Source organism: Myxocyprinus asiaticus, chromosome 8 (assembly GCF_019703515.2).
Source record: "Myxocyprinus asiaticus isolate MX2 ecotype Aquarium Trade chromosome 8, UBuf_Myxa_2, whole genome shotgun sequence".
In the NCBI taxonomy this organism is placed as follows: Eukaryota; Metazoa; Chordata; class Actinopteri; order Cypriniformes; family Catostomidae; genus Myxocyprinus; species Myxocyprinus asiaticus.
The window spans coordinates 8,022,461-8,040,663 of record NC_059351.1 but is presented as its reverse complement, the minus strand read 5'-3'; the positions used below and the strand labels follow the sequence as shown (position 1 = coordinate 8,040,663).

The window sequence follows — 18,203 nt, the reverse complement described above, 5'->3', positions numbered from 1 at the left end:
TGTAACATCAGCAAAGCAAACAGCCTGCTAATGCTCCACAATGCAGTATGACTGTATAGTATAGAGTAGTAGAAAGCGAGGTCAATAGTCGTCAAGTATTTTTCTCTGTACAAACCTCTTTTTGCTTATTTACTTTTGCTGTATTGCTGTGCTTGTGCAATGCAACAAGACTGTTATCAGAACCCAATCTCAAAGCGATAACATATGCCATTTTCAAAGTCCTTGTGTCTCTGAGTTTGTGCTGTTTTCAAATGGAACAGCTTTAATCCTCAGGCTACATCTCTTTACCTGACCTGATCAGAGTACTGAGAAAGGTGTTCGCACTATGTTAGAGAGAGAGAGAGAGAGAGAGAGAGAGAGAGAGAGACCTCACTTTGGTCCTTTGGGCATGACAGTATTTTTAGGCCTAATATGGGAGGAGGAAACTAATTGAAAGAGGAGTAAAACATTTTGTTTAAGTTTCTAAATCAGAGCTTTTCATTTATGCATTTCTGAGTTAAATCTTTGTAAGACATTTTATTAGGTTTATTAGGTTTGTGTGTTATGCAAAGGGATTGTCCATAGGGAAACTAGAGGAGAGTGCCATTTGAACAAGAATAGAGAGAGAGAGACCGCAGGAAAACTGAGACAGTGTTGCATAATCCAACAGCATCTCAGAAATAATGACATTTATATAGAGGTGTTACTCCCCACCTGAATAATTTATGATTGTATTTGTACAAGTCATCACCTATAAAATCTGTGGGCTGTCTACACATCTAGATGATGAAATGCATATGGTCATACTCAGATTCAGAAATGAACCAGAGCAATACAAGGGAACCGAAAGTGACAGAAATGTCCTAAAGTATGGATAGTGAATTCCATATTTATTAACATTTTTAACATAAAAGTTGATATATTTTAACTTAACATAAAATTTTGACATAAGATTTTATACATTTTAGCATAAAATTTGATTAGTTAATAACTCCAAGTTCAATCATGTGAATTATGTACAGATCATTTTGTATGTGATGTTAATTTCATTTTATGACTAAGAGCCATAATTGTTAGTATTGAGAATGTATTTAAATTAATTGATTTAATTTCAGTTTTTCACATAGTGGGCGTCATGCTGTGTGTTTAAATGTAATTAGAAAAATGCCAGTCATTAAAGTAAAAAAGGCCACTGAAAATCTGTTAAAGGGGGCAAATATTGCTGCTTAATAAAAAAGTAAATTTCTGACACTGGTCATAGTAAATACATTTTTTTTTTTTTTTTTATGAATCTTTTTTTTAGCAACCTGGATTTTTATAAAGTAACTGTAAAAGTGGCCAATAATAGTTGCAATGTTAAAGTTGCTGAAGAGATTGTAACAGTTCTAGAGCTTCATGTAGAGAGCAAAAAGAAACTGTAGCTAAATAGCATTGTCAAACTTGGTGTGTATTCAAACTGATTAGAACCCCCCCACCCACCCACACACACACACACACACACACACACACACACACTGTTTACAGAGACTTTAGCACAGGTGTGATATTTTATTGCACATATTTCATTGATATCTTTCAGGCTATAAGGACATTTTCTGCTTTTCATTTAATAAAAAATCAGCACCTTATTTAAGAGCTTTATCAAATCATGCGTGTGATGTATTTAGATGGTTTCAAAGAGCAGAGCTGCCTTTCTCCCTCATGCTGAAATATTTTTGTTCTAGACCATCAGTGTTGTAATTCCTTGTCAATGGGAATACTCACCTAATTACTAAAAACTGTGTTACAGAATGGCTTCAGTTCCCAAATTATGAATATTAGCCTGGGGAATTATGCAGGTTCTAAATATGAAATGATGTTAAACATGCTGTGCGGTAAGAGCAGGGGAGTCATTACACTGATTAGTAAACATCTACAATTCAAATGTCTCAAACAGAGTAAAGATAAATTAGGAAGAGTCATTATTGTTTTAGCAGAAATTCAGGGGCAACGGTTGATTTTGGCTAATATTTACGCACCTAATGCTGATGATCAGGGCTTTTTTATAGATCTTGAAGGGATGTTGCAAGCCATTGGCACCCCTCATGATATAATATTGGGAGGAGACTTTAATCTATTGATGGATTCAGTCCTTGATCATAGTGAACCAAAGTGTGCAAGCCCCCTAGAGCAACACTGATGCTTCACAGGATGTGTAAAAATATTGGTCTTACAGATATTTGGAAACATTTAAACCCATCTGAGAGGGACTATACATTTTTTTCATCAGTCCATAAGATTTATTCTAGAATATATATATTTTTTATATCTAAGTCCCTCATTTCATCTGTTGTGGATTGCTCAGTTGGAAACATCTGGTGAGTTTAGAGGTGTTGCCACATACGGAGAAAAATAAATCATATAGTTGCTGCTTTAATGTATCCCTTTTGCAAAATCCTGATTTCCAACAAATGTTAAATGCTGAAATCAATGTTTATTTGGAAACCAACTGGTCCTCAGTATCCTCTGTGGGTGTGGTTTGGGAGGTAAGGCTTGGCATACAGTATGCCTCATTCATCAACAAATCCAAAGCACGGAAACTCGTGGAGTTGAAAGAGAATATTAAAAGTGCCGAGGCAGAAATGAAGCGCCGAATGTCGTCTGATGGCCTCAGGGAGTTGACCCGATTGAAATACAGACATAATACTATTTTGTCATGGAAGGTGGAGTTTTGGCTATCCAGGGCAAGACAGTCATACTGTGTCGGGAGACAAAACAGAGAAATTTTGGCTAGATATATGAAGCAGAGAGAGTCTTTTTCTACCATTCCCTCAGTGAAATCTGCTGGTGGTGAAATATTTACCACAGCCATTGATATTAATAATGCTTTTAAAGAATTCTATATTGATCTTTATAGTTCCACATCTTCGTCTACCGATGAAGAGATTAGAAACTTTGTGGAACCATTAGAACTCCCTAAGCTGATGACTGAGCAAAACAATTCTCTTGATTCTGAGATGACCTTAGAGGAGCTTGACGAGGTAATTAAGGCCTTGTCTACAGCCAAGGCTCCAGGGCCAGATGGTTTTACCAGTGAATTTTTTAGATCTTATGCTACAGAACTGGCTTCACTTTTGTTAGAAGTTTATACGGAATCATTAAAGAATGGAAAGCTTCCGCCAACCATGACACAAGCCTGTATAAGTCTGATTCTTAAAAAGGACAAAGACCAAGTGAATGTAAGAGTTACCATCCAATTTCCCTGATCCAGCTAGATGTAAAAATATTGTCAAAAATTCTGGCTATCCGATTAAGTAAAGTTATGACATCTCTTATACATACATATCAGGTGGGGTTTATTCAGGCCACAGCTGTTCTGATAACATTAGGTGTTTCATAAATATCATGTGGTCAGTGGCGAATGATCAGACTCTGGTCGCGGCCATCTCACTTGACGCCGAAAAGGCGTTTGATATGGTAGAATGGGATTATCTTTTTAAGATTTTGGAAATATACGGGTTTGGAAATACTTCTAGTGGATGGATTAAGTTACTTTATAGACACCCGGTAGCGGCAGTACAAACAAATGGATTAATTTCAGATTATTTTACTCTGGATAGGGGCACCCACAGGGTTGCCCTCTTTCCCCATTATTGTTCTGTCTTGCCCTGTAACCATTAGCAGCCGTGATAAGAAAGGAGGATGATTTTCCAGAGGTGATGGCGGGAGGTGTGGAGCATAAGCTTCTGCATTACGCAGATAATATTTTATTATTCGTCTCTGACCCTACTAGATCTACACCTTGCCTCCACAGAATTATTAATTCCTTTTCTAAATTCTTGGGATACAGAGTTAATTGGCCTAAATCTGAAGCTTTGGCTCTGACAGCATACTGCCCGATAACGGCTTTTCATCCGGGCGCCTTCCAGTGGCCCAAACAAGGCATTAAGTATTTGGGTATTTTATTCCCAGCAAATTTGTGTGATTTAGTATATATGATATATGATATATATATATGCTGTGTGGAAAATCCTGTAGAGGAGATAAGTTGTTATTTTACATCTGGGAAAAACCAAGGTGACTCTTGGCAAGGTCATGGTGAAACATTAATCCCTGGCTTTCTTATAGAGCTCAGTATTGATTATATCAATTACTTTCCTAGTGCCACCTCATATCTTCCCGGCAGAGACACTTGGGCCTTGGGCACTGAGGAGTGTTCTAGAAATCCACTCCACTCAGTTCCAGAATATCACATTCATTCTCTGTCTCATTCTGTTAGGATGCATTAGGAAGGAAGGTCCCCTCCCTTTCACTTTTCTTTTCACCCAAAGGGCCAGAGGGCAGACTGGTAAAAAAAAAGGGTTGATAGCAGTCATTGTTGTTAGAACATTGTCATGATATTGCTATTCAAAAATAATTAACAGAAACTCTCATGAATTTGATTTTTTCTTTTTTTTTTTTTTTAAGGCAAATTTGAGTGTAATTTGTCTATAATTTCTATAGCACCAAACAGAACTGCAGAAATGCTTACTGTTTTCAAACAAGTTTTAAACACTTTCCCATCTGCCTTTGCTCAAAACAACATGTATTCCCACTCCAAACTAATGCCAATGTTCATAAATTGCAAGGTGGTACCAATAGTGTTGCATAAATCACTTAAATAGCCACTGTTTGTTTACAAAAATGATAGTAATAGTAAACCTGTTGGGATAGTATTGACTTGTAGCTGTGTATCTATAGTCGGAAGTGTGATTTGTGATCTTTCTTTCCCTGTGTGATGTCCGCTAAGAGTTTATTTCAGCTGACAGGCATGCAGGAGAGCATAGCAGGCCTGGCTCGCTCCTCTCATGAACAAATGTGTTGCGTGTGTATGTGTGTGCACGTCAGAGAGTGTAGAGAAATGTGACCTGTCTTGGAACCTCATTTTAGTTAACCCATGCAATCAATGTATCTCTTAATTCTCATCCCGCCCTGACTAAGTAGGACTGACCCTAACACAGACAGAATCAATGCTACAGCACAGGCTCTCTCTCTCTCTCTCTTTCTCTCTCTCTCTCTCTCTCTCGGCACACAGAGATGTTAGAACAAGTGTAATTATCAGTCCCAGAAGATTATATTGGCCTCAGACAACCCATGTTACACAGAGCGACATACAGGCCAGGAAGGTCATGCAAGCAGGAATTGTTACATAATACAGTAATTACTGAATTTACAGTGATGTACAGTACTATTGGTTGTTATTAGCACTTTAAATGTACTTTTATAAAAAAAATTAAAATGTGACTGTGTTTTTTTATTATTATTGTTCATCAGCTGCTATTAAGGTTTTATATGGGTGCTAGGATCTTGTGCTCCTGAGTGATATATGAGCTTGTGCTGTCAAAGCCCTGTCTCAACAACAGTAGCCATATCTGTAACATAGGCAGATATCTGCGGTCTAATGGCACCAGGAAATTGAAAAGAGAAGGATTGTTCATCTTGCCTACAAACTTATAAAAACTGTAACCTGTTATAACCTACCCATAATCCCACTATACATTCACTGAATACCTGAAAAATAGCCTCACTGATCATGCTGAGAGGGTTGAAATGGTGTTGTATTTGCAGTGTCAGTAGAAATGGCACTGGTGCATTTTGCCACCCACTAGTCCTCCCACCCGGGTTGATATCAGACTGTTCTTTGTATTAAAAGATGACTTAAAGATGTTGGTAGGTGAAAGGTTTCTGTGAGCAGAACAACCAGACTCTTGGCCAGGACCATTCGGCATTTGTCAGGAAACACAAGGCCACTATTGTGGCTGTAACTGTCACCATTGCCTTGTGTGAGAAAAAAAATGCCCTGAATATCAAAATAAAAGCTTTCTCCTCCTATTAGCTTCTATCTGACCCACATAATCACCCACATTTGATTGAGAAGTGTGACTCTGACCTAATGCAGACTTCATTGTGAAGGTGCACTATAATTTGGATGCCTAGTGTAAACCATGAAAAGAGTGGCTAATTTATAGAGAAATTTCCATGCAGGCAGCTTTAAACAAGCTTTTCCAGTCTATAAACTGAAACTATGCCAAACAACAGATTAATGGAATACCTCTTCACTTCACTTCACTTCACTTCACTTCAGAGAGATAGTGAAATACAGCAGCTTACAGTAATAGTGACTGCACCAATGAGTTTGATAATTAAGTTTATAAATAATGAATTATTATTTTTTTATATGCTTTTTTCATAGTTTATCATTTTAAGCATAAAAAAGGTCTTATAGGGTTAATCCGTCATTCCAGACCTGTAAGTCTTTTTATCTTCCATGGAACATTATTAGAAATTTGTTGGCACTGCTTTTTTTTTTTTTTTCATACAAAAATATAAATGAATGATTACTAAGGTTTTCAGTTCACAACATTTTGCTTAACATCTTCTTTGATGTTCAATGGAAAAAAGAATGTCATTTAGGTTTGGAACAATGTGAGGATGAGTAAATTTTGACAGAATTTATATTTTTGGGTGAACTATCCCTTCAAGAAAAAGAAAACCACACAAACTCAACCACAAGACTGTAATGCCTAAAATGAGACTCAGCACTACTTAAATATACAAGTTAAGTGTGCCCAATAATATATGTAGAGTCTGTCTTTAATGCAAGTTGAACATTACAGAAGCAACATGAAATAATTTTGTTCTACATTTTCTTTCCCTTCTCTCCTCTGACTCTCACTATAAAGAGTAGCAGTCAGTATGAGAACAAGAGGAGTTGCCAGTAGGGAGCAGTAGTGCTCCGTCTTACACCCCTGGCATGGCAATCCAATATAAAATATTTTCTATAGTAACATGGTTTATTTCATCCCATCTAGATTTGATTACTTTTGAGTTAAGTCAAAATTCCATATTTTCAAAGTTCAACATTACCGTTGGGTTTGCATCTTCAGATCTGAACTCAGGTCTCCGTGTGTTTGAAATAGGCTGTATAATCAATAAATAAATAACACTATATAAAGTGAAATTAACTTGCTGTTGTCTTCTTTTGTTCCCTAGAATCATTAAAGGAGGGCCAGCAAAATCATGAACACCATCCTCTGAATGTGAAAAGGGATAGATTCTCCCCATCAGAACGAATGAAGGGATGATAAACACCCTCCCTAATCTCTTTCTCTACACTCTGGACAGTCCATCAGTGCTGTATTGGGTTTAGCTATGGGAGGTATGGCTGTATGATTGCATCTCAATCTCTTTTTTTTGCACTTCTGCACGTTTCATGGAGCCAGCAGTAGACAAGTCTGAGCTTCCATCCCCTACAATTCCCAACACACCCTCTCAAGGATCTCAGCATGGGATGCATCTCTTGTTACACAGTGGTGACCAGAAGAACAATGCTTTCACCTCTGAGTCCTCTTTGTCTTCATCATCAACTATGCTCCCATATTATAGAGGTGAAGCATCACCAGACTCCATGCGTAGCTTGAGCAGTCTGAGCAGTGCCAGAACAGACAGCCCTCTGGATGTGGACATGCCAGAGGTTGAGATGGGTAAAACCTTGGGCAACAGTTATGATTCAGGCATACAGAGCCCAGACTGCAGACCGGACTACAGTGAGTCCAATGACAACGACAACTCTGTATCTGTCTATCTGGATGCCAATGAAGACTGTTGGAGTGACAATGATAATCATGATGTCACATTGATGGTAACACAGAAGGCTGGACTAAATGACAACAGAGATGAGTCCTCCTTGTGTTCTTCAGAACATGTTGATGATGATGACCTTGAAGAAGAGGAGGAAGAAGACTCTTTTCTTTCTTTAGTGTCGGCAGATTTAGTGTTGAAGAGCCAGATTGGTGTTTCTGCGCTGGCCTCAACCAGCTCTGAGTTGGACCTGGTAAATAAAACTTTACCAGACATTTCTCAAGACCAACCAGTGGAAGACCATTCGAAGAGCTCCAATAGATTGTCTGATCTGACTACTGTCAATGACCCCCTGAGTAAAGTGGTCCAAGAGAATGGAGAACTCTCCGTTGAGTTGTGTCCAGACACTCAAGCTAATGAGATAATCCTGAATGAGACAGTGGTTTTCCTTGAAGATTCAGAGGGTAATATAACAGGCACCAGAAACATACTGATCTCATCTGTCTCTAAAGTGGACAACCAGCCAAAGTCCACAGCAAAAAAGATCAAAGCTCTGGCAGGACATGCTCTCACCAAGCCTCCTGCAAGGGCTGCTCTGACCAAAGCCACAAAGCCTGAGGTGAAGAGGTTCCCCAGGCCAGACCTGAAGAACATGAAAGCCAAGATCATTTCCAGGGCTGCCTCTGCACCAAGATCTGCCAGTCCCTCCAAAACAAAGTCTAATTTTGGTCAGTCAGCTTCAGGCAATGGGAATAAGCTTCCTCTCATGGCAAACCATGCAACCAGTAGGAGAGTGGAAGATAAAGCTGTAGGGAAAAGAAGCAGACCATCATCAAGCCATGCAAGAGAACCAAAGAGTTCTGACTGTCGAGATTCAGACCCTAAACTCAAACCAACCTGTCTGCCGCCAGATAGGAAAAAGGCACTTATCATTGAATCGTCTGTGAATCATACAGAAGTTGCAGAGGTTGTCATCAGTGGCAATCAGGGGAAGGGTGTTATCACTTTATCCTTGCCAACACAAAGAGAAGAAACAATAATAAAGTCAGAATCTCCTCCCTCAACCACCAATCTCAGAGATGAAGAAAAGGCACAACTTATGAAAGAAAGAGAGCAAGAAACCTCTAAAGGCACCAGCAAGGTAAGTCTTTCAGTTCTGCTTGTATTACTAATGTAGAATTGCTCCTACAGTTTCACTAATGTTTGAATTGCTTATTTTTGGATGTTAGGAGAGACCAGGGCTAGTTGCCAAACAGAGAAGGACTATATCTCAGTAACTATAAAGTTTTTGTTTCAAATGTCCAATTACACAAATATGTGTTTTCTCTAGAAGTGGTTTTGTATGTTGAGTTAAAACACCTAGTTCATTTTGTGAATTCTATCCTCTAAACTAAAATTGCAATATCATCATATTTTTGCTGTAGCTCTTGGCTAAACAAGTGAACACAAAGCCACATTGGCATTCAGTCAATGGTCAACTGTATAATAATGGTAGGTTTTGACCAAAAGTTTGAACTATGTTTTCAGGACAAGGGTATATTTCATTAATGTCAGATTGGGGCAAGTTGTCACATTTTTATTGGGGCAAGTTGTCACATATGTTTTAGATGTCATACATTTATACAGTTGATAAATTACAATATTTGTTGGCCAAAACAATGGTTTGATAATTTTGTATGTCACAGTTCCATTTAGTTGTTTCATGAATTGTTATGTGCTTCATAATTGTTTAGATTTAGCTGAAATCCTAAAATGTTCACATGAAACATGCACCACTGATTTAATTACAGTTTCCAATGTGACAGCTTACCCCACTATTGATCTTGTGTTCAATAAACTGAATATTTTTTCCCATGTGCAATTAGGTTGGAAATGTTCAGTGTATTTTTTTGCAGCCAAGAATTAAAAGGATGTGGCCACATAAAAATTTACTTTTAATTTTAAGCCTCCCCTATATACTATATGTAGGACATATTCTCAGAAAGGCTTTTGCAATTTTAGGAAACTTCAAACTTTAGCATATAGCAGAAACGTTGTCAAACATTACATTAGACATTCTGTTGACCCATCTCTGGCTTTGTCTGGGACATTAAGCGATATAATTGGATGCACAGAAAGGGCTGATTGAGACCTTAGCTGATGGAAACTTGTTGACTTGTACTCACTAGTGTTTATCACGGCTCCAGTGAGTTTGTCAGTTTATTCTGTGTGTTTTGTTATTTTCTCTCCCTCATGACTCGCAGGCGAAGCCAGCATGCATGATCAGCGTTTCCATGTGAACATTGATTTTTCCCAGGGGAACGCTGATCATGCCACTAATTAGTGTGCTAGCAACACCTGGTTCTCCTCTAATACACTCCCTACTTAAACCCTTCGTGTTCTCAGTATCCTTGCTAGATTGTTGTTTGATGTGAAGTAACCTCACTCTCTCTGCCTAGTTTGTCCTGTCTCGTGTATCTGCTTCGTTGCCCATCTCTGCCCGCATGTCGGGAGTGTGGTTACCTTCCAGCTTGCTGTACGCTTGTTCTCTGCGCTCATGAATCTTCAACGGAAGATTCCTCGTCTCTGCCCCCGTGTCGGGAAAGTGATTACCTTCCAATCTGCTGGGCGCTGTTCTCTGCACCTCACTATGCTTCTACGGAGGATTCCTACAAACCTGCTCCTGACTTCCACAATGCACACACTCGTCTACGAACACACTCTTCACGGATCTCCCCATTGTGCGTCTGCGGTGTGCACTCATCTCAAAACTCCTTCCCTCAACTGCAGCCGGGACCTCGCCAGCACAGATAAAGTCATCATTTATTGTTAATAAATCCTTTGAACTGTTCCTCTGCTCTTGGGTCTCTTTGTCTCACTCTCGCTCTCTGACAGAACAATCTAGACAAGTATGGACCCAGCGGAAATATCTACTCTTCGCTTCGCCTTCTCTCAGCAGGGAGCCTTACTGGAATGTCAGCAGGATCAAATCTCCGCATCTAACCGGACTCTGGAGATGATGGCGTCGCAGCTCGCTGAGCTCACCTCTGTTGTTCAACAACTCCGCCTACCTCCCGATGCTGGTCCCTCTCAGGAATTACCCTCATTGGCTCTGGCGGTTCCCCAAATTTCTGGGCATTCAGAGGCTCATATCCCTCCTCGAACCCCGTATTCAGGTGAGGCGGGATCCTGTAGCATATTCCTTTCACAATGTTCCCTGTTCTTCACATTACAGCCCTCTGCTTTCCTGTCTGAGACTATGAAGTTGGCATGTGTGATCACACTCCTCAACAGAAGGGCCGGTGAATGGGGGACTGCCATGTGGGACAACAGACATCCTTGATGCGCCTCTTTTCACACTTTCTCCACGGAGCTCCGCCAAGTTTTTGATCGCTCGTCTCAAGGTCGGGAGGCGGCGAGAGTCTTATCTGGACTGTCTCAAGGAGATTGGCGAGTCTCAGATTATGCGATCGAGTTTCGCACCCTGGCTGCTTCTTGTGAGTGGAACGACCACACCATGTGGGACCAGTTTCTGCATGGGCCTTCCGACGACATCCAGGCCGAAATCTATCCTTTGGATCTGCCACCATGTTTCGACGATTTGGTGGATCTGGCTAACTGAGTCGATCAACTCCTGGCCGTTGGCGACGCCGCTCTCCACCTCCTCGGACGGATGGCCATTACCTTCGTTCCACTACTTCGGCCAGGTCACCAGAATCACGCTCCGTCACTGAGCCCATGCAAGTTGGAAGAACTTAGATTTCACATAAGGAGAAGCAGCGACGCCTCGTTAATGGACTATGCTTTCATTGTGCCCTGAATGGCCACCTCTCTGCTAATTGTCTGGTAAAAGACACCGCTCATCAGTAGGAAGGGGGTTACTGGTGAGCGCAACACCTCAAAGCCAAAGCCCCTGGACATCATACTCTTCTCCCGGCACAGCTGCAGTATGGATCTACCTGTCACACTGTCTCAGCCCTGATGGATTCCGGAGCCGAAGGGAACTTTTTGGACATCGACTTGGCTTCAAAATGGTGGCTTCTCCATGATCCAGTTGGATGAACCTATCACCGCACACACCCTCAGTGGTACGCCCTTGTCTGTCATTACCCAGTCCACCAAGCCAGTTACTTTTGTCTCCGGTAATCTTACGGAGCAGTTTTCCTTTTACCTGATCCAATCTCCATCGGCACCGGTAGTGCTGGGACATCCTTGGTTGGTAACGCACAACCCACACATAGACTGGTCAACCAACACGTTTTTGCTTGGAGTCCTTACTGTTTGTCTTAATTCTGCCGTCTCCCCTGTCCAGTCTTGTTTTTCATTGCAGGATGAACCGGCAGATTTATCCGGGGTACCGTTGACGTACCATGACTTGGGGGCGGTGTTCAGCCGGTCCCGCACCGTGACCCTTCCTCCTCATCGCCCATACAACTGTACAACTGTGCAATTGAATTGCTTCCTGGCACCTCGCCTCCTCGGGGACGGCTGTATTCGCTCTTGGCTCCCGAGAGGGAGGCCATGAACAGGTATATCAATGATTCTCTGGCAGCCGGTCTCATCCACCCTTCCTCGTTGCCAGCAGGGGTAGGGTTCTTCTTTGTGGAGAAGAAGGATGGCTCGCTTAGACCCTGTATAGATTATCGGGGGCTGAATGACATCACGGTGAAGAATCGCTATCCTTTGCCGTTGATGTCCTCAACTTTCAAGCTCTTGCAGGGAGCATCCGTCTTTACGAAGTTGGTCCTATGCAATACTTATTACCTTGTCCGAATTAGGAAGGGGGATGAATGGAAGATGGCCTTTAACACCCATAGGGGGCATTTTTAATATTTGTTTATGCCTTTTGGATTGGTCAACGCCCCTGCTGTCTTCCAAGAGCTCATAAATGACGTGCTTAGAGACATGGTTGATCATTTTGTGTTTGTCTATCTTGATGATATTTTTATCTTCTCCCAGAATATCCAGGACCATGTTCAGCACCACTGTCTGTCTTTTCGAGACCCTGGTTGCACATAGCCATGAATTTTGTAACTGGTCTCCCCCCTCCCATGGCAACACAATCGTTTTGACTGTAGTGGACCAGTTCTCAAAGGCAGCTAATTTCATTCCCCTCCCCAAATTACCCACAGCGAGGGAGACAGTGGTAGCAGTCATAAACCATGTCTTCCGCATGGTCTCCCAGTTGATGTGGTTTCTGTCAGAGGCCCCCAAATTTGTGTCATGTTCCTGGGCAGAATTCTGTCGACAGCTGTGGGCTACGGTGAGTTTGTCCTCTGGGTTCCACCCCCAGACAAATGGGCAAGCGGAGTGGGCTAATCAGGAACTGTAAAAAACACCCTGCGCTGTATGGCCTCCCGTAACCCGTCTTCTTGGAGCGATCATTTAGTCTGGGTCGAGTATGCCCACAACTCCTTGCAGTTGTTGTCTATGGGGTTTTCGCACTTCCAGTGTAGCCTCGGTTACCAGCCCCCTCTGTTCCCCGCTCAAAAGCCCGTTGTTCAGGTCCCGTCCATACACGCGTTTATGTCTATTATTGTCACAGCTCCTGTGAGTTTATTCTGTTTGTTTTGTTATTTTCTCTCCCTCATGTCTCGCAGGCAAATCCGGCATGCATGATCAGTGTTTCCATGGGAACACTAATTGTTCCCAGGGGAACACTGATCATGCCACTAATTAGCATGGTAACAACACCAGGTTCTCCTCTAATTCACTCCCTACTTAAACCCTTCGTGTTCTCATTATCATTGCTAGATTGTTGTTTGATGTGAAGTAACTTACCTCACTCTCTCTGCCTTGTTGGTCCTGTCTCGTGTATCTGTTTGGTTGCCCGTCTCTGCCCACGTGTCAGGAGTGAGGTTACCTTCCAGCTTGCTGTACACTTGTTCTCTATGCTCACGAATCTTCAACGGAGGATTTCTCGTCTCTGCCCGTGTGTCGGGAAAGTGATTACCTTCCAATCTGGCGGCCGTTGTTCTCTGCACCTCACTACACTTCTACGGAGGATTCCAACGAATCTGCTCCTGACTTCCACAACACACACACTCGTCTACTCCTTCCCTCAACTGCAGCCGGTGCCAGGATCTCCAGTCTTCGCCAGCAGAGTTAAAGTCATCATTTTTTGTCAATAAATCCTTTGAACTGTTCCTCTACTCTTGGGTCTCTTTGTCTCGCTCTCACTCTCTGACATATTTATTAATGTGTGCTGTTTTTGCACGTGTTTGATATCAGTAGTATAGTGGGATCCTTTTGGGGTTATATATCTGGTAATTTGCATTTCCACTTTCTAGTGAAGTCTTTCTGGCTTTTTGTCTTTCCTAATCTTTTTATGTATGATGTTTTTAAACACTTAAACAGTACCTTCCATAACCTCATCTCATATTGACAACAACAGTTGGAAGTATGATTTAGGCCCAGGTTTAATGTGATCAGACAGCTTTTACAAGCTGTTTGTGTTGTTTGTGCATGCAGCTATGTCACTAGACAAAATCTAAATGAATACTGAAATTGATTAAAAAGTCTTTTAAATGAACAGATTGATAGCAGCTGTGAATGAGGAGAAATCCTTCAACAGGTCCAGCTCTGAGTGTCATCACATGACTGTGCTATGTTGTTATTCAGGCTTAAATATGTTATTAAGTTGGGTCCAACCAAATGTCAAGAGCAAATGCAAATCTCCAAAAAGTTTATAGAATGTAAAGACTGTGATTAGGGAAGGACACAAATGCTCATATGTCCATCAACATCTTGTTTCCTGAATCTTTTTTTTTTTTTTGTCTTACTGGAACGCTTATACAGTTTTACATAAGTGCTTTCCCATGTTTCTGTTTTACTCTCGTTGTTAAGAAATGTCCAAGAGCCCAATACACAAGTCCCTTCCTTCCTTCCATCCTCATTCTTCAGTATTTTTCTCACTCTCTCAATTTTTTCTGCTTTTCAATGGAAAAGATTTGTTGTCTTGTTTTCCAGTAAAATATCTAAACATCCTTAACACAGAAATTTAACTGAGAAGCAAAATAGTCTAACATAAAAAGTCATGTTTTCAGAGAATATATCTTAAATTATGTTTATATTTTTATATTGTTTATACACCTTGATAAAGATTTTCTTTTCTTGTTTTAAGCATACAGCTCACCAAAATTATATATATATATACAGTGATTTCATAAAGTATTCAGACCCCTTCATTTTTTTCCACATTTTGTTATGTATCTGCCTTATGCTAAAATGCTTAAAATTATTATTATTTTTTTCACAACAATCTACACTCCATAACCCATAATGACAAAGCAAAACCAGATTTTTGACAGCTTTGCAAATATATTAAAAATAAAAAAATGAAATATTACATTGACAAAAGTATTCAGACCCTTTGCTATGACACTTGAAATTTAGCTCAGGTGCATCCCATTTCTCTGGCTCATCTTTGAGATGTTTCAACACTTTGATTGGAGTCCACCTGTGGAAATTCTATTAATTGGACATGATTTGGAAAGGCACACACCTGTCTATATAAGGTCTCACAGCTGAAAATGCTTATCAGAGCAAAAACCAAGCCATGAGGTCGAAGGAACTGTCTGCAGAGCTCAGAGACAGGACTGGGTCGAGGCACAGATCTGGTGAAGGCTACAAAAAAAATTGGCTGAAGTTTAGAGCAACCAGGACTCTTCATAGAGCCGGCCGCCTGGCCAAACTGTGCAATCAGGGGAGAAGGGCCTTGGTAAGAGAGGTGACCAAAAACCTGATAGTCACTCTGGTCGAGCGCCAGAGATCATGTGTGGAGATGGGAGAAACTTGCAGAAGGACAACCATCACTACAACACTCCACCAATCTGGGCTTTGTGGCAGAGTGGCCAGACGGAAGCCCCTTAGTGCAAGACACATGAAAGCCCACTTGGAATTTGCAAAAAAGCACCTTAAGGACTCTCAGACTGTGAGAAACAAGATTCTCTGGTCTGATGAAGAATCTTGAACTGCCTCAGTTCCAAGCATCATGTCTGGAGGAAACCAGGCACAGCTCATCACCTGCGCAATACCATCCCAACGGTGAAGCATGGTGGTGGTAGCATTACAATGCAAGAGTGGCTTAGGGACAACTCCATGAATGTCCTTGAGTGGCCCAGCCAGAGCCCGGACTTGAACTCAATCGAACATCTCTGGAAAGACCTGAAAATGGCTGTCCACCGACAGTCCCCATCCAACCTGACAGAGCTTGAGAGGATCTGCAGAGAATAATGGCAGAAAATTCCCAAATCCAGGTGTGCAAATCTTGTCGCATCATACCCAAAAATACTTGAGGCTGTAATCACTGCCAAAGGTGCTTCAACTAAGTACTGAGTTAAGGGTCTGAATATTTATGTCAATGTGATATTTCAGTTTTTTTCTTTTTAATACATTTGCAAAGTTATCAAAAATCTGGTTTTTGCTTTGTCATTATGGAGTATGGAGTGTAGATTGATGAGAATTTTTTTATTTATTTTTTTAAAGCATTTAAGTATAAGGCTGCAACATGAATTTTTTTTTAAAAAAATGGTCAAATGAAGGGGTCTGAATAGTTTATTAATGCACTGTATATACAGTATATCTATAATGTATGTGTGTGTGTATATATATATATATATTTATAGCTATAATAATATACTGTATATATAGGGCCCTATTTTAAGACCGCTAAGTGCAGTACTATGCAATATAAGCGCAAAGTCAGTGGGCATGGCCATGAAGTTTGCGCTAATTCTAGGCGCAATTGTGTTGGCCAAAATTGCCCACACAAAGTACTAATGGGCTGGGTCAAGTGCAATTTAATTCTGAGGTTCTTCTCCAGTTATTGCACCACCAGCATCCCATTAGAGAGTCAATTCCTGTTATGCACCAGTGATATAAACAAACACAGCACATTCATAAGAAGTTGGTAGTGTAAATGGAATGTATGCAATGAATTAATAGAATAGAAATATGGACTTACGTTCTTTGTAAATTAATTGCGTCTTTGTTGAATGTCTGGTGTATTTCTAGTGACATGCTCCTTTTACATGCATAAAAAAATGTGGCTCTCGTCAGCACTTAAATGTACTGTAGTCTCCATTAAATTATAGAGAATGAAATGAAATTAATGAAAATTGATCCTGGCTAACTGTGATTGTATCGGCCTTTCCTGTTTGGCTGTGGATCGAGGGATCGTTTTTTTTTCTTCTTTGTTTTTTTTTTACACGCACTTCACATCTACTGGTCATGTCTACTGGTTTACTAGAGTTATACAAATATATTCACTGAATATTCACTGAAAACAAGTCTTAATATCTAATGAAAATGTGCTTCTCAATTTACCTTGTTTTAAATAAAAGTTCTGGGTTCAATACAAGTTAAGCTCAATCTGCAGCATTTGTGGCATAGTGTAGACAGTACATAACCACCAAAGTACATATTTTTCCAAAAGTATAGCAACAAAACATTATACATGTTAACAGGATTTTAGTGTGATAAAATCACTTACAAACCTAATCTGTGTAAAGTTACATCCAATATTACAACTTCATTGTCATGACAATGAAATCCTCTAAAACACTTTACAAAGATAAGGTAAGTGATCACACTAACATCATGTTAACACATATAATGTTTCTTCTTGTTTACATTTTATTTATTTTATTTATTTATTTATTTTAATAAACGAGGGACAAATTAAGTGTTGAACTTTTTCAAAAGAGCACAAGTGGGATGTTTTTGCCAATAAAACAACTGTTTTGGAGGGAAAAGAACAGAATGGAGAAGAACATTCCTGAGAGGAGTCTGACTCATGAACACTGATTCAGACAACAGTCTTTACACAAACTCACTCCATGTGTGTGTAGGGTGTTCAAAAACGAAGGAGAAAAAAGAGATTAGAATAGGAAAAGATCTAGGCTGGCCCTGGCATCAGAAGCCCTGAGGGAATATCACACAATAGCAACGTTTTTCCCTTTACTTTTTTTTCCTTCTGCTGTTCGGAGTTGGCAAGTCTTATTTCCCCTCCCTTCTTTCTGCTCCTCCTCTCTCTCTCCTTCTCCTCTCTCACTTCTCTCTCTATACTGCTGCACATTTTTTGTCTGTTCTGTGGAATGGCTAATACTATGGTTACCTTACGGTGCCCAGAGTTGGGCTCTCTCGCGTGGGATGCTGTCAGTAACCAAAGGCTGTTTTTGCAGACTGTGTCTCCCAATCTGGGATCTTCATTAGGGACTACAGCTACCAGTACATCCACATCTGGACCCCCAGAACTCAGACTGAAGCCCCCAAGCCGAGAAGCCCGACCCACAGTTAGTCTGGGTCCATTGGGAGGCCGAGCAGTTCAGCCGGCGGGTGAGTTTCTCTTGATAAACGCACTAGAACAGAAACAACTCTCAAGGGCATTACTTAAGGAAGCAAGGCGTGCCTCTAGACTTGTTTTGTTGACCCAGTGTACTGTTATACTCTAACACTTTACTCTAACACTGATTAATATATGTCTACTCATTTTACTTGCATCACTCTCACAGTTTAGGTAACTTAATGAATCTACAGAGGAAAAACAGATTTTGTCTCTACTTGTGTGCTATGAATCTGTGTGCATGTGGATGTGTGGGTTTCTCTGTAAATGTGGGTATGTTTGTGCTGTAATTACAGTGTTT

General features: G+C 40.6%; 1 protein-coding gene across 1 annotated transcript in view; it reads left to right on the top strand.

Annotated features, from left to right (window-relative positions):
- Positions 1-18,203, top strand: part of LOC127444529 (microtubule-associated tumor suppressor 1-like) — a 75,627-nt gene that overhangs the window by 3,499 nt on the left and 53,925 nt on the right. Inside the window, exons 2-3 of the mRNA XM_051703937.1 lie at positions 6,991-8,719; positions 17,742-17,895. Of these exons, the coding sequence (XP_051559897.1) occupies positions 7,211-8,719; positions 17,742-17,895 (1,663 nt within the window). The 5' untranslated portion in view covers positions 6,991-7,210. The remainder of the gene's footprint in view (positions 1-6,990; positions 8,720-17,741; positions 17,896-18,203) is intronic.